Source organism: Leptosomus discolor, chromosome Z (genome assembly GCF_034619465.1).
Source record: "Leptosomus discolor isolate bLepDis1 chromosome Z, bLepDis1.hap2, whole genome shotgun sequence".
NCBI classification, from domain to species: domain Eukaryota; kingdom Metazoa; phylum Chordata; class Aves; order Leptosomiformes; family Leptosomidae; genus Leptosomus; species Leptosomus discolor.
The window spans coordinates 89,979,968-89,996,748 of record NC_141419.1 but is presented as its reverse complement, the minus strand read 5'-3'; the positions used below and the strand labels follow the sequence as shown (position 1 = coordinate 89,996,748).

At 44.8% G+C, this 16,781-nt stretch overlaps 1 protein-coding gene across 2 annotated transcripts in view; it reads left to right on the top strand.

Annotated features, from left to right (window-relative positions):
- Nucleotides 1-13,319, top strand: part of PIAS2 (protein inhibitor of activated STAT 2) — a 31,880-nt gene extending 18,561 nt beyond the window's left edge. The window contains exons 6-14 of one of the 2 annotated variants that reach the window (XM_086479243.1): nucleotides 549-683; nucleotides 3,598-3,703; nucleotides 4,310-4,383; nucleotides 5,279-5,439; nucleotides 6,028-6,161; nucleotides 6,604-6,775; nucleotides 9,009-9,148; nucleotides 10,953-10,990; nucleotides 12,736-13,319. In XM_086479243.1, the coding sequence (XP_086335369.1) occupies nucleotides 549-683; nucleotides 3,598-3,703; nucleotides 4,310-4,383; nucleotides 5,279-5,439; nucleotides 6,028-6,161; nucleotides 6,604-6,775; nucleotides 9,009-9,148; nucleotides 10,953-10,990; nucleotides 12,736-12,918 (1,143 nt within the window). In that variant the 3' untranslated portion in view covers nucleotides 12,919-13,319. Of the gene's footprint in view, nucleotides 1-548; nucleotides 684-3,597; nucleotides 3,704-4,309; nucleotides 4,384-5,278; nucleotides 5,440-6,027; nucleotides 6,162-6,603; nucleotides 6,776-9,008; nucleotides 9,149-10,952; nucleotides 10,991-12,732 lie in introns of both variants that reach the window. The other variant, XM_086479242.1, reaches the window with a different exon arrangement.
- Nucleotides 13,320-16,781: the final 3,462 nt, after the last annotated feature.

The window sequence follows — 16,781 nt, the reverse complement described above, 5'->3', positions numbered from 1 at the left end:
CAGATGCCAGCCTGTTGCTGATGACGGTAGGTGTAGTTGATGCGAGGCAAAGCAGACACCAAGGAGATGTGGGGCTCTTGGAACAGACACTATTGCATCTTAAATGGAATGAATGAAGTGTTTTCTGCCTGTGAAGCACTGAATTCACTCTTCATGGCTTGCTGTGTGTGTGGCTGTGTCCTTGCGATGTTCTGTTCTCTTTCAGTGGGGCAAAGGAAAAAAAAAAAAACCAGGACAAAACATCAACATGATTTTTTACTCTTCAGAGAACTTACCTGGACCAAAACTGCACTCTCTTCCACCTTTTCAGCACTTCTGTAAAATCACTTCCAAAAAAAAAACGCTTTAAAATTGCAGTTGACATACAGTATTAGGCTGTAAAAGATGGGTATTTCTCAGAGTAGGTGTTGAATTTAGTCTCCAGCCTAGAGAGCCTCTAGGTTTACCTGCTCGCCGTAGACCTGTTTAAAACTACCAAGTCTGTTTCAGCAAGTTTCAGAGTACAGCAGGGAGATTTGGTAACACTTTCTTGTTCTTTCTTCTCACAGGGATACGCTCCACCGCCAAAAAATGGAGTTGAACAGAGGCGACCTGGGCGCCCCTTGAATATAACATCTCTGGTTCGGTTGTCGTCGGCAGTGCCAAACCAGATTTCCATTTCCTGGGCTTCTGAAATAGGAAAGGTAAACTGTATGTTCTGTAGGGTGTGGAAAGTTGTCTGAATAACCTCATCTAGTATTCCTTCTTACCCTACTGCTTGATGTTCCTGGCAAGGCATGTGCCAGCAAGTGTTTCATACTGGGTGGCTGAACTTATTATCAGTGCCAGGAAACAAAGTTTGCTGTAGAAGTATGGTAGCTTACAGTAGCGTATGTAAGATTTGCGTATAGACGGCAATGACTTCCTTATAGAATTCACACTAGAGAGCCTGCTGTTGGGGATTGCCCGAAATGTGGGTTGAAAGACCAAAATCTTTTTGTGATGTAAATAGTACAGAACAGTTCAGACATGACAAAATAACAAGGAAACCCTATTTTCTTCCTTAGAGCTTGATGGTGTGAAAAATTAGATGATGTAGCCATGTATTCTAAGGCACGTTTCTCGCTATCGGTTCTAACTGTCTTTGGCGAAGGTTTTTTAAGCTGATCAGATGTGCCAAGGCTGTGGGGCTGGAGACATGCATTTGCTTTTGAGGTTTTTGTATTTTCTAATACAGTAATGCTGAGTAGTTTTTTAAAGCAATTTTTATTTCATAGGAAGAACTGCTTCATGGATATTTCCATCTCTTTTCTTTTGAGATTCCTTTTTTTACATGAAAACGGTCTCTCTGTGAATTGATTTAAAATTGTACTTGCAAATAAACCAAAACAGGGATGGAATTTCTAGCTCAGAAAGCTCTTGGATGGGAGGTTGCTGGGAAGGGTTTACTGGGGAGGTGTCAGGCCGCTGGTGTCAGCTGTTTCTGGGCTTGGTGTATGGTCCAGCCAAGCATGTTTGAGATATGTGTGTGGGGTCTGTGTGTAATGCAGGATACCTGAGCAGTGGGTGTGTTTTCTTGCAAACAAAGAGTATTCTGGAAGTTTGGGTGACTTGCAGGAGAAGTGACTCAGTGTGGGGAAGGATGGAGAGCAGGGAACAAAAAAAATGAAACGTGAAGGCTCTTCTTTAATGCAGTTCTAAACTTTGTGGAAAGGTGTAGTGGGGGAAAAGCATGCTGGACTTCAGGTGGCAGGAGATAAAGGGGATGGTCACTGAAATGGGATACCTGTTGCTTTCTACTGCCTGCAGTCATTAATCATAGTTGAAAAGGAATTAGCCTTTAGAATGGCTGCGTGGCTGTTTAGGAATTACCCCCCTATGGATTTACCAAGGAAAGAAAGGGAGAGCATGAGGAACTTCTCAACCTAGGAAGAATTCAGATAGCTGTTGCAGCAGCCCTTTCGGCTGTTGGTAAGTCAAGAACTACTTACTGCTCTATCTGTGACTAGCTGCCTAAATCCTTCTGGATTCAATTACCAAAGTAGCTTACCTCTTACTACTTTCTCCAAAATCAAAATCTGTGGACCAGAGACGCCACATGTTTCAAAGTGAGACTCCTATATAAGGTTTTATATGCTAATTTACATTTTTTAAAAAAAAGGAACTGGAGAGAAAGCTAATGTTCAGAAAATAAATGAAGGGCAGTGCTGACAGCAAAGTGGTTTTTTTTTTTTTTCTGAAACAGAGGTGGAGGGAAAGATCTAAGCTGTCTTCCCAACTGTAAAGCACAAGAGTATTGAAATCCTTGCAGTGTTGTGTGTGGTCTTGGCCTCTCCCGCTGACCCCTGCTCTCTTCCTCCCCTGGATCTGCCAAATCATATTCTCATGGAAGCAGATGAAGTGGAGGTTGTCCCAGCGTTCCCCCTTGCTCTGAGAGGCAAAGCGCATTCTTCGGTCTAATGTCGGTGCTCTGCTCCAAGTACCAGAACTCTCGGAGCAGCCGTTGCTATTCCTTCTCTAAATGAGACCCCTGGGGACGGTTTCAGTGAGCTTGCGTGGTGAGGGCTGACTGGCCTGTCCTTGACTGATAATGGAGGGCTTCTGAGCCAAGGAGGCATTAGCCCCACAGAGGTGGTCAGACTTGAGCCTGTAGAATTCGCTCTGTAAGCAATAAACAGTGCCATGTATGGTCACTCTTTAAAGGAAGAAAAAGAATCCATTTTCCTTAGTCGTTTCCCATGCACTTGGATAACTTCATCTGCTCATCTAGGTAAGAGCTGGTTTTCCTGCAGCTGGTGAAGGAGGAGCAGGGCAGTAGGTGTTCTTACTTAAAGTTCTTGTGCAGTACCCACACAATGTAGGAACCATAAGAAGGTGGCTGGCAGGGGGTGGAAATAAGAGACCACGGGTTCTGTTTGTTACACAGATGAAACCACTATTATTCTGCAGTAGTGGGACTGGCAGAGTTTTCTCTTCATTAGTGACCTTGAAGAGAGAGCGAACACTGAACAAAAGAAGTTGGCAAGTGGCGTAAATTAGGGAAGAGTAGTAAATGCTGGGGAATGTGCCCAGCCTCAGAGCGGTGGGTATGGTGTAATGAGGCTTGGCTTAAAAGTGCAGAGCAGGCTAAAGAGAAGGTACAAAGAAATTGGTGCGGCTGTGTGCCATTTGGAGGTGGTGTGTCTGCACCCGAAAGACCATTCATCATCCTCTCTTTTGTCATATGATCGTCTTTGAGCTCCCCACTGACAGAACGATACTGAAAAAAGGGAGGGATTTAGGAGACAAATGTGAGAAGTTCTTAAAGACTGCATGTATGAGAAGATGTGTCACCAGTCTAAATTATCTTCCCAAGAAAAGAGCCCAGGTTGTGTCTCCATTGTGGAATTACTGTTCTTAGTTAAGTCACAACTGGAGTAGCATGATCGGCAGGAGATCTTTGGTGGAGTATTGTACACTAATCAAGTTGTTTGTCAATGCTTTTCATAACTATTAAGCAAAAAACTGGCATGTTTTCATTTTTACTCTGTGCGATAGCTAGTGTAAATGGTAATCTGTTGTCGTGGTGGAAGTACTGTACGAAATCAGTGTTTTAATCTTTAATCACTTTTTTTGTAGAATTACTCCATGTCTGTGTATCTCGTTCGCCAGCTCACTTCAGCTATGCTTTTGCAGAGGTTAAAAATGAAAGGTATCAGAAACCCCGATCATTCCAGAGCACTAAGTAAGTCAAATTAATGTGCCTGCCTGTACTTTGTGAGGGTGGCTGGTGGCTCTTTAGGACTAGAACTGGTACTTGGGGGGGTTTGCAGCCTTTGGAAAAGGAAGTCCATACCCAGAGTATCAGAGGTCCCTTTGCTGTGGCTGAGGCTTCACACACTTTGTCAGGGAGGGTCCCTGTGCTGGTAGGGAGTGCAGCCAGAGATCCCGTCTGAAATGTTCTTATGGGAATGCCGTGAGCACCACTTACTGTGGTGGGCTGCGAGGTGCAGGCCAACGTCTTAAATTCCCTTCACTTGCACGTGATGCTGATTGTACCTCGCTCACTGGTGGTTATTCATTTATCTCTTTGCACGTTGGGTTGAGCTTGCTTTACTAACCCTGGTGGCTGTTCGTGTATCTGCTGCACGTCAGACAGTCTGGTGAAGTGCACTGTTTGCCAGTTGCTTATAAATATTGAAACTATTGTCGTTTGATATTGCTGTGAGTTAGCTTCCTACATGCTTAATTTTTTTTTAGAGAGCTGGAAATAAAGTGCATGTACTGGCCAGTCAAGATCAGCATTTTAAATAACAATGTCTGTGTATAACTTCCTAATTTATTTTAATAGTCAAAGAAAAACTAACTGCAGATCCTGATAGCGAGATTGCCACAACCAGTCTGCGAGTGTCTCTGATGTGTCCTGTAAGTATGGCTGGAAATTACCGTATACAGATTTGTCTTTTTACCTTTACTGCAGAGTTGGGCTGCTTTTACAAGGCCCCGCTTTAGAAACTTCACTGGCTTTTGTTACACACTGATTCGTTAATACAAAATAGCGGGGAGAAGGTTGCATCTACAAGCACGTGATTATAGCAGTGTTCAACCAACTATGGTATTCATTTATGTGGGTGCCTCACTGTCAAAATGCAGTCAGAACCAAGTTGCTACTCATGTGTGTATAGTGAGGTGTTTAGGAGTGGTCTTGTATATTGAGGTGTTGAAACTCATTGGCCAGGGTGACAGAACAATTAAAGGACACAGTGAGAAATAAAACTTCAGGTCTTCTCATCTTGGTATTGCTTATGCTGCCAGCTACTACAACCAGAAAAGCTCATAACTGTGTAACAAGGTAATGCTGCCTTGGGGTTTCCCTTCCCAAGCAGGAACTGGCCTTGTGTTTGTGACTGGTCTGTTAAACTTAATGTTGAAGTAGGTGTTATGCCTTTCTGAGTCTTAACATAACTGGCGCTGACAAAACCCCTTCAGGTATTTGGCTAAAAGGAAATGATGAAAGTGGGTACTTCGGTAGGTCTTTTTAATAAAAATAAAATCCTAGAAATAACATTGATGCAGGTCCATTAGAAATATTTCTGACTGTTTTCAACTCAGTGAAGGCTTTGAGGATGGCTTTATTGTTCCTTTAAGTGCACTGTACGTGCTTTGATAGGGTGGATTTGCCTGCAGCGACCTCAGCACTGGGCACCTCTGTAGTGAGGACAGACAGGTACTTCACCGACTGCCTCTGATTCCATTGTTAGCCATCCAGGCCTACTTCACTGTCTTCTGTTCTGACGCTCTTTAAATGCATCTCCTGCAGCTGGGAAAAATGAGACTGACAATCCCATGCCGGGCCGTTACTTGCACACACCTGCAATGTTTTGATGCTGCTCTTTATCTTCAAATGAATGAAAAGAAGCCTACCTGGATCTGCCCCGTCTGTGACAAAAAGGCAGCTTATGAGAGCCTAATAATAGATGGGTAAGACTGCGTTTGCAGACTACACAATCATGTAAATTCTTTCATGATGTACTTGATAGCTACTTTTGTGACTTGAGGTTTAGCCATTTCATACTATTTTCTTTGTCAAAATACTTCAGACTGGGAGGAACCTTTAGGCTCTGTTAGTTTCTGTTCCCATGACTGCATCATCAGACTCTTGAGCCTTAGTATATTTTCTCTGGAGAAATCCAAATCTAACACCTAAGGACGGGCCTCCCCTTTACATGACCCTGTCTCTGAAGCTGTTAACTTTAAAACTTAACTCTAACTCATGGACAGGTGTCAGACTTGATTCAGAGGATGACGATTCCCCCTTCTGTACGGAAACCTGTGAATTGCAGTAAGGCTGGAGTGGCATGTGGGTAGGCTGGGATACTCTTAGGTTTTGATGTCTGGACGTCTGTGAAGGCTGCAGTTACAGGCTTTCAGGCAAGATGAACTAGGGAGAGAGCACATGCCATGGGTCGAAGGTGATCATAATTAGCTTTTCAGCTCTGTCTCCTTTTCCCTTAGAATAAAAACTTTCACTTGGAATCAAAAACGAAACCACTTAACTTTATTTTTCAGGCTCTTTATGGAAATCCTTAATGAATGTTCAGATGTAGATGAGATCAAATTCCAAGAAGATGGCTCCTGGTGCCCCATGAGGCCAAAGAAAGAAACGGTGAAAGTCTCAAGTCCACAGTGCACCAAAATAGAAAGTACGTTCATCTGGGTACTGGTTGCAAACCGACAAAATGTCCTGGGGACTTATTTGTAGCTTGGATAATGTCTATGGATGTTGATTGTTTTGTGGAGGGCTTAATACTTCTAACCTCCTTGTCATTTAAACTGAAGAGAAAGGGTTGTATCTCTAAAAGTGTACATTTTGGGGCTGTCTTTGCTTTTCGTAACAGTAGTTAAGAAAACAAAAGGTTGCTCTTGTTTGAAGTCCTTAAACTGATAAGTGAAGATTAAAGCTTGTGCTTTAATATTCTCAATGTGATACAGAATATTAATACAACAGTTCCTGAGCCATAACATTCTCTGTAGTGGCCAGGAAGCGGAGCTGAAACAGGATTTGAGTTCCTGGCTCTGTTGCAAATAGAAAGCGCTGATGTCAGCAGCCTTTAAAAAACAGTGATATTTTATTCTCTTGTTTAGGTTCCAGTGTTGTTAGCAAACCGTGTTCTGTGACAGTGGCCAGTGAGGTAAACAAGAAGAAAGTTGACATTATTGACTTGACAATAGAAAGCTCTTCCGATGAAGAGGAAGATCCTCCTGCCAAACGGAAGTGCATATTTATGTCTGAAACGCAAGGAAGCCCAACCAAAGGGTTTGTCAATTTTAAACTTAGTTGTTATTCTGTGATGTCTCAGAGAAACTGATCTGTAGGCAAATGGATTTGTAATCTCTTTTTTGGGATCCAACTCCACACTTACAAAGGAAGATTTCTAGGCCTCTCCTTGCAGAAGGTTGTATTGATACGGTGCCTTTGTACAAGCAAAACACTAGTAAATAGTTTTACCTCTCATAAAAGACTCTCGCTGACTGTTGCTGTGTTTGCAGGGATATTTCTTCATAGAAAGGGAAGCTGATTAAGCCAATGGACAGGATTCTCCTGAGAAAGCAGATTATGCCAAGTGGAGGAGCTTTGTGCGTTCTTGCTAAGTTAGTGTCATCTTAAAGGCTTTTCTCTCGCTGTCTGTTATACCCTTTATCTAATCTGCTCTGGTGCCCAGGAAACGAGGTTGCATTGCGTGTTTCATCCGTCCTGTCAGTCGTGGAAGGGAGGTGCTTAGCTGTCCTGAATAGAGACAAGTTTTTGCTCCTTCTCTCTGTTAAACTCTGGAATGTCTTGGACGCTGTTGTCAGTTTGTCAGTCACGGTTATCAGTCAGTGCAGCGCCTTGGTCAGCCCAAGTGATGACTCCCCAAGTCCTCTGTCAACTGCTCCATCTTTGTAGTCATGCCTGACTTCAGCAGCAGTCTTAACCACCTTCTTTACTGTTGTGCCACCTTCTGTCTGTCCCACCCTGAGCCGCTCAGCTGCAGATACTGTTTGTGGCTTCCATAAAACTCTTGATCTTGGCCCGTAGGGTGCAGGAGACCTGCAGGGAGAGAGGGGCACTGGTTAAGCTCACCAGCTGTCACTGCTCAACGAGGCAATTCCCAGTGCCAGCTTTTAGTAGTGGCTTATTAGTTAGTGTTGCCGCATGCACGAGGTGTGTGTCTGTCTCGCAGTGTAGTGGCTTATGTCTTGTGTTAAAATAATAAAAACAAACCCTTTTTGGTTTGCCAGCTCTTGAAGTAATGAGCCAGTGTACTGTGTCTCTAGTCCACAGGAATGTGTGGTCTTTGAGCAATAGTTGCTCATCTTCAACAACTTTTCAGCAGTGACACCTGAAATGCTCTTGATTTTTGTGAGGATTGTGGAGGAGTCCTTCTGCAAGAGACTCTGTTTCTTATTTTTTAAGAAAAACTAGCTATAAGTACACCTCTTAATGATGTTTCAGAAGGCACCAAGACTTCCTTCCATCCTCTTGTGTTTGTCTGAGGTGGCTGCCTGCAGTCAACGATTGTAGAAGCACTGAGTTTTGTCTGTCTGTGACCAATGTATTTTCCTGACTGTTTGGGTCTAGAAATGGCATGTTTTCATTCTTCAAATCCAAGCCAAAAGACAGGCTTTTGGGGAACAGCTTATCTCCTGTAAACAATGTTGTGTGAATGCTAGTTTTGGCAAAACTGGGGAGGTGTTCCTTTAGGTAGGAGCAACCTAGGCTGAAGTAGGAGATGTGCTTGAGGAGGGATGGTCTGAAATTGAAGCTTCTGAGATCAGCATAAATGCACCAGTGCAGCAGTCTGGGGAGGCAGACGTGAGTGGCTAACACTCGTGGCTGCTGGGCTGAAGGGGGTGATGCCGAGCGTCTGGGAGCGGGGCCTGGGATCAGGGAGCTTATGAAATATTTTATGCATGTGGCTCCTGCCTGAATGCCTGTGGTGTCACCTCCAACAGCACCGTGAGGTAGTTGGGCAGAAGGTGCGGACGCAGGAGGGTTTTAACTGGTCGCATGCTCCTGGAGAGCTGGACTTAGCTCGGGCTGAGGCTGCAAGTGAAGATGCGTTTGATGTTTTAACTCCCGCGTGTGTAACCTGTGCTCCAGGGGCTGAATAACAGTCAGTCGTGCCCTTGGTGTGACAGGTTAGCACCGAGGAACAGGGACGTGGAGAAGCTGAAACGAGTGCTCTCCTCCTGGCTCTGGCTACCTGCACATCCCTCCCAGGGTGCTCCGCAGATACAGATTTCCATTTCTGTCTCTGAATGAGTAGAAATGACTCCAGCACCGTACTTTCTTTTAATGCCAGCTTGCTCTTACGTCATAGCTGCTGTTGAGAGCCAAGATAGGGTCATGTTATTATGGAGACTGTTATCGAATGGGAAATTAGAGTGGAATGCTGTGTTGTGTTGTAACATGTTGACCTTGTGAATGAGAGTGCACAGCGGTGCATCGTTGGTCCGCTGTAACTAACGGCCAGGTTGTTTGTAACTTCCCGTGCTGTTTAAAACAGGGTTCTCATGTATCAGCCATCTTCTGTCAGAGTGCCCAGCGTGACAACGGTCGATGCTGCTGCTGTTCCTCCTTCATTAACAGACTACCCAGTACCATTCCATCATCCACCAATATCCAGTATTTCATCAGACTTGCCAGGTAGGTGGTGGCTATTTTTCACGTGTATTCTGACACCCTTATTAATTTGCGGGGTGGGTAGAAATCGGAGAATTGAACAACCTTTTTTTTTTTAACGGAACAAGACTATACGCAGTATTGCACTGATGTGATGTCTAGACAAGTCCAGTACAGGCCGTCTTTCCAGTTTCAGATTGTGCCTCACGACAGGGATGTGAAAATCATTGCTTCTGGGGTACAAATTGGCGCTTTGGAGCAGCAGCCAGAAACACTTCTCGCTATATTCAGTTAGAGTTGGTGTAAACATCCGGCTGTTACGTGTTGTAGGTGCGAGGAAGAGCAGCTGCTTATTTAAGTTATAGACGTGTGACGGCACTGACTCATCCCAGCCCTAGCTGTAGAGAGATTCTGCTAGCTGATGGTAGCGGTGCTCTGTCTAGACTGTATGAAAAAGGTTAAGGTGAGCTACGATACGTAAGCTGACCTCTATTGACTTTCTTTACCTAGACATACCCTAAATGCCTATGATGTATTCTTCAACCCGCTGCTAAGTGTCAGACAAAAGGTGGGGATACTGATTGTTTTCTATCCTGGCTCCTTGAAACGAACACTGTATATAGGGACTCTGGGGGTTCTCTTTGCTGGCTGTAATGAACCCAGAGCCCAGGAAATGGTGACTTGTGGTGACAGGTGTCACATTGGCCTCCTGTACTTCCCTCTTCCCCCTCCATTGCCTGTCTCCATTTCTCCCGTGCAACATCTCTTGGGTTTTTTCCTCTTCTTTCAGCACCAGTTTGGCAATGGGATGGATATCAATCCCCTTGTCTCTCTGTCCATTTTGGTTCTCTTACTGCTCCCTCCCTCCACTTCTCCCTTGTTAAGAAATTGGTTGCCTTCCTAAATTGGATAGGAGATTAAGCTGAGAGAATGGAAGTTTAGAACTGTTGTCCATCTCTTATCAACTGAAGTTCGAGAATATGCAAGAACAAAGGAAGCTGTTAATTCTGTAAAAGCGGCTGAGCTTAAATCTCCTTCAAAATCTTTCTCTAATGGAGAAGAGGAGAGATGCCACTGGTTCGAACAGATTTGGAGGTGAGGGGAGAGGAAGGGAGTAAGTTTACCATTTCTTTCTGTTGACATAGCAAACACAAGGCCAGTATTTAGAAACAAACCAAAAAAGGCTGTAATTTCTCATTGGTTTCGTGATTTTAAACGTCTTGCCCTAAATGCTTACAGGCTAATGGTGTATAAGACGGACGCTAGTTGTCACTGCTCTTGCAGGATATACCTTGAACTACTTGTAGTTTCCTCTTCTTCATTCCTTTTATTTGTCTAGACACAAAACGGGGATGATATTAGAAATGTTTCCTTATTGGCTGCCCGTGGGTGGAGGAAGAGACCTGCTGCTTGTTTTTGGACTTGTGCATGTTGTGACTTTACTTCATTCCAGCATCTTTAATGTGATGACACTCTTCATGTCCCAGTTTGGCCAAGTCAGGTACAATATGCAGTGAAACTTGCATTATGAACCAACAGCTCCAAACGGCAACCTCCATCTAAGCAACCACATTGAACCACCCTGCAATATCCAGTGAATAATACATCATTATGTCATTCTCATTCTTAAAAAGAGCCACTTTTACTAGATAACTCGTTTTGCTGGTGCCTGAAGTAGTCGTTGAGAGTGGTGTCAAAGTGGTATATTCCATTTAGAAACTGTGTTAACGATTGTAAACTCTGTTCTACAACCACAAAAGTTCCTTGAATTTGTTGTGTATGAATAAAAGAAAGATGCATCAATTGATTATCCTTCTCTTCTTTCTAGGTTTGGATTTCCTTTCGTTAATCCCAGTCGATTCACAGGTATGTTTCTGAACTGCTATGGGGTTAATTTCCAAGTCTGGTTCTTGTGACATATACTGACGAAGTAACTCTCAGGGTGCTGTCATCATCCATACCATGTTTGCAGTCCACTTGCTTAGACCTAACCACAGACCAGGAAGATCCATTTACCCAACAGGAGGTGGTAACAAAGATGCATGGAGGGAGGATTCGCTTTAGCCTCGCTAGGATCAATCCAGGCATGGGAAGGCAGGCATCCTTGCTCTTGATTGACAGTTTGCCGTTCTGAGGGGATACTTGCACAGCGCTGACCGGAACACAGCCGTCGCGTACTGCATGCTCTTAGTTCACACTGTGCATCTGCAGGCCAGGTTACGCTCTGCAAACATATTTCACTGATTGTTGTTTCTGTTGGTTTTGATACTAGTAGGAGATGAAGTTTTAAAGGAACTATCCTCCTTAATTTGAGCACGTGACCCAACACTTTTATAATAAACGCCTCCGTGAAACACTTAAACCCCATTGGCTTTGGGTTATATGGAAATTTTATAGGTCAAAAGTAACTAGGTGGTGCTCTTCCTTCCTTGGAAACTTAAACTTTACACAGTTAGGGAGAACGATTCTTACTGTAACTAGCTTCTTGCACAGACTGCAGCCTTGAAATCTGGGGGAATATCGGCTCCCTAACGGAGACAAGAGGATGTGAAGCAGGCCCTCTGTTTCATCTCCCCGTCACTAGAAGACGGCAGTGATAGGACTCGACTGTAGCGTTGACTTTCTGGTGCCTTAAAAACAAAGGATGAACTTCCTCCTTTTCTTTCTGCTTACTGCATCTTGCAATGCTCTGTGCCTGACCTTGAGATCTGAACTGCCAAAAGTGGGAATAACAGAAGTTTGTTCATGTGGGAGACTGGAAGCAGGTATGCTGCTGTGAAGTGTCCACTTTGGACAGTTCAAACAGTTCAGGCTCAGTTCCAAACTTATGCCCAAGATTGGAATCCACAGGGTAAGAGAAAAGTAAGGTGTGTTGAACAACGTGTGTCGTGTGTGCGTGGGGTGCCTTACGTGATCCCCTTCTGTGACACCTGGCAACCCTGTTCTGTTTCTAAACGCTTAGAATGTTCAGCTCTGCTTTGAGAAGCCTTGTCTTCCACTTCAGGACATTTCAATCAATCAACCTAGTAATTTTTCTTAATCAGGCTTGATCAGGGCTCATTTATCGCTGCTAAAACGTTGAGAGACCTGCATCACTGCAGGTGTATACGATGGAAATGTCGATTAGTACAGCTGCTGCCGTTTGAGGGGATGAAATTATTCTAACCTCCACTGAAGGAGCAAAACTCATTCTGCTGCCTTTCATGAAGAAAGGAGCCTGGAACGTGCAGTTGTGCCCAGTAGCTATGGGCAGTGAACATTCTCGAAACACTAAGGTGGTGGGGTTTTTTTTTTGGTTTGGTTTGGGTTTTTTGGTGGTCATCATGTGGACGTGATAGTGTTTCTTAATGCGCTAGTAAACGCTCGAGCTAACCAGTTAGTAAGGAGAAAATCAAGGCGGGGTGGGGGGTGCGGTGAGGGAGACGAGCTCGTGGCTACCACCTCTGCTTGCTTACCCGCTGGTCTGCAGAACTTGGGTTCTTGTTACGCGTGTGTTCACGAGGTTCTGCTGGTGACGTGTTTTGTGCTTGTTGTAGGGAAGATGTATCTTCAGAGCATACATTTCCCTCGTGCAGTTAGTCTCTTCATTCTTCGTTGTTTGTTTCAAGCAGTACTGTCCTCCTATGTTTTTGGATAGTCTCACCTCAACCTTAACAAGCAACACGCCTGGCAGCATCATCACATCGACCAGTCGCCATGACAGCAGCACACACGTTAGCTCCTCGGGCAGGAGCGAGGCAGGGGTGATAACCAGCAGCGGAGGCAGCGGTCCTGACATCATCTCACTGGACTGAGACAAGGGCCGGCCTGGGACTCCGTGAGAAATTGCACACTGCTGCTGCTCGTGTCTCTGGAACTTCAGCATCTCAGAAGTTATTCTGATATTTATTGAAAGGATTTGCCTTCTGGAAAATGGAATAAATTAATCTACACTAGGAGCAGAAGTGATGGATTTTAATTTTTTTTTTTTCCTTTGCTCGTTAAATAGCTGGTGTAGAAAAGGCCCCTTCAGAACACGGTTTTATGCTTTTGGCTTGTTCTGGGGAAACTTGACTTTTTTTGTTGCTGGCTGGATTCCACAAATGTTTTTTTTATTTTGGTGTAAAACGCAGCAATAATGTAAAAACAAACAGAAACGTGTTTTTTCTAATAAAAAAGGCACTTAACCACTCTAGAACAATGACACCCTGGACAAAGGTGCGGAAGGGTACCCATTGGTGAATTTCCAGTATTTTTGCTGGGGCCTGTAATGAACTTCATGTAGGACAATGCAGCTTTGTGAAATAGCCATGGTTTGTGTTGTATGTCTTCCCCCTTACCTGGGGATGTTGGGGAAGCCTCTGTAAATAGGATTGTTTGGTGGTTTGTTTTTTTTTTTTTTGCCTCCTGATTTAACATTTTTCACAAATGGAACAAAATCCTAAGCTGTGACTTCTTCATCTTAAGGTTTTTTGGGCTGGGGAGGGGACACGCTATCTATGCAAACCCTGCATTACGCAGTCTGTGCTGTCACGTCAGAATGGGGATACCTCCCTGCCACCAAAAACTCCCAACTATGCACAGCCGAGCTATAGCTGAATTTCTTGTTTGATAACTTTTAAGAAGTAATAGGAAAAAAAGCTCTTAAACTCAAAATTAGGTTAGAAAGTCCCTTGTGGTCCACTTTGAAACTGCCACCCCGCACCAGGGGATCAAGCGAAGTGCACGCTTTCTGTGGGAGCTGTAAGGAGACAGTCCTGCACTGGAAAAAGTAATTCCTGTTTTATCTCCTCGAATCTCTTGCTCGTGGCTCCTGCCACTTCAGCGACTGCTGTACTCTGCTTGGGAAGACTGCACTCTGGCTTGCTGTGGGGGAGACTTGGCTTTTTGGAAGATAAAAGGTGTAGCTGCACAGCACAGTGTTCCCACCTAACTGGAATTACGTGTTTAGGGCTTTAATAATTGTTGTCCCACAGTACATGGCCTCCTAATCATGGCTTTTCTAATTCAGTGGGAGTAACTTCCTCCTGTTTTACTCCTGTGATGAATCTGCTGCTTTGTGGTGTGTATGCTGCCTGCACACCCCTGAGGATAAGCTCAGCGGTGCGGTATGTGGAAGAGGTTACAGACCAGGGAAAGGAAGTCATTCCCATAGAGCTGGAATAATGGTATTGTCTATATATGTTGACATAGCAGCTTTTCCAGGTGTTGTGTTTCTCTTGAGTAACTGTATTTGAGATTATTCCTTCCCTCCTGACCAGCTTTCACTTTTTCCTAACTTTGTGTTCCGTTCTTCTTATTTCTTTAGTCAGGTGTCTGGTGCTTTTCCCCTTCCCTTGCTGTTACAGTATTGGAATGAAGTACATGGATAAGAAATGTTGAAGCAGGATGTATTGTAACCCCCGTCCGCCCTGTACTCCCACCTTTAGCGCTGCATTACTATTCCTCATTGCCTTTTTTTGTATGATCTCTTACAGCAGTCTTCAATTCAGGTATTGGTCTTAATATTGCATCCATTCTTTCTTCTCCTTTCCTTACCTGTTGAGCTTTTGTACCTGTTAAATCATATTAGGAACTGATCCTTATTATTCCCAATAAAGCCATGCTTCTCATGATTTTTTTTTCCTAATGGCCTGCAGCAGATCGGTGCTTTCTGCATCACAGTTGCACAGCGACTTGAACTGTGAATAGCGTGGAGAGCGGTTCCAGAGTAATTCTGAATAAAGTGTTTTAAAACTGGTGCCTCTTGCTGAAGATGCTGTTCGTGCTCTTTATGCCAAGCGTGACTCGGGCAATTGCTGATCTGGCTGAGGGGATGTCAGTGCCTCACATACACGTCAGAAAAGTTCAGTAAGGGTGAGTGCCCCTTTTAGGACGTGTACTCTAAACCATTCATTGTACTATAAAACAGGGCTGGAATTTTATTAATTGTTGTGCCCTGTTTAGTAGTTACTTACCAGGGCTGAGGTAGGGTTGTGTTCTCCAGCTGTTTTGGGCAGCATTTAGCTTTAAACCTGGACCCAGGACAGCAATGTCAAATGCAAACTCAAAGGCATTTGAGCCTTACCTGTTTAGGAGAGAGTTAGATCATCACAGGCTGTGGGGTGAGGTCAGCGTCCGGGTGAACAACGTAATGGTCCTGCAATGCTGACGTACATGCAGCAGGTAATTACTAGGCTTGTGTAACACCTAAATCATAGAATCACAGACTGGTTTGGGGTGGAAGGGACCTCAAAGACCATCTAGGTCCAACTCCCCTGCCATGGGCAGGGACACCTCCTACTGGAGCAGGTTGGTCCCAGCCCCATCCAGCCTGGCCTTGAGCACTGCCAGGGAGGGGGCAGCCACAGCTTCTCTGGGCAACCTGTGCCAGCGTCTCACCACCCTCAGGGTGAAGAACTTCTTGTACCTAGTCCAAACCTGCCCTCTCCCAGCTTCCAGCCATTACCCCTCGTCCTGTCGCTGCAGGCCCTTGTACAAAGTCCCTCCCCACCGTTCCTGTAGCCCCCCCTTTCCTTTCGTTCACCTGACTTTGTGGCTGACGGGTATCAAGGGGTTGGAGTACTGCAGTGCAGCCATGTCACCCCTTTGATCGCTGCCTTCCCCGAGGCAACAAAGCATTTCTTCACGCAGTGGCAGGTGGAAAGGGGACTGGAGGCTGCAGCTTACTCAAGGCCTGTACCACTCTAGCCCTGCTCTAAGCAAACCTGCCCACTGTAGCTAGATGAGTTTTTGGTTTACTTTTCCTTCTAAAATGCATCTGAATGCCTAGCCGAGAACTTCTAACGCGAGAAAAGTCTTGAAGAAAAGGTCAGGTGACTTCTTACCTCTGTGTCAGTATCTGGTTACTGCTTTGAGAGGACTGTATCAAAGATACCTTAAAACCAGCTGCAGAAGGAAAATAAAGCTTATGAGACTAAGACCAAGTAAGTCCCTCTGCTGCTCAGGTCACCAGCATGCATCGACAGTCACGCTGCAAGACCTGGCCCTTTTTTCCCCACCCATCCGTTTGCATCCTCTTTTTTCTGCATTTCCTGGAAGCGAGCTAGCTGCTGCCATACAAGTGACGGAAAGGCTGCACCTACTGACCTGAAGGCCGTGAGCCTGAGCTGGCTCCTCGTTTTCATACCTCCGGGTCAGACGGATTTCTCTGAAACAACAGTGAGCCACGCAGGCAGGACTTGGCGGCCCAACGGTACCTACAGCCCCAGCCCCAGGAGGTTCTGTGCCTGTCCAGGAGCACGGGTTCAGGCATTTCCAACATCAGCGGGGGTGTTCTGTAGCTGCCTTTAAATCCAGGCGCAGGATGCCAGAAAGCTTACCTGTGACTGCAGGCCTTTCGCTGTCAGTCTTCAGAAGCACAGAGGATTCAAGTTGGTAAATGAAAGAATGCATCATCTGGCTGGGAGGACAAAACCTGACAGTTCAATGAGAATTCCTGTGAGAGCGACAGCGAAGGGAGCTGCTTCCTGGGTTAAAAGACAATTGCTGATGAGGCGAACTGCAAAGTCCTAGGGAACTAATTTTTTTTTTTCTAAGGTGTATTTTTGACACAGGCATCAGTGACCACAGACAAGATACATGCAACAACAATCCCACAAATCAAATTAACACATCATTTTAATTTCTTTTTTTTTAGCAGGTGATCATGCCAGCATCACGACACATTAACACTGTA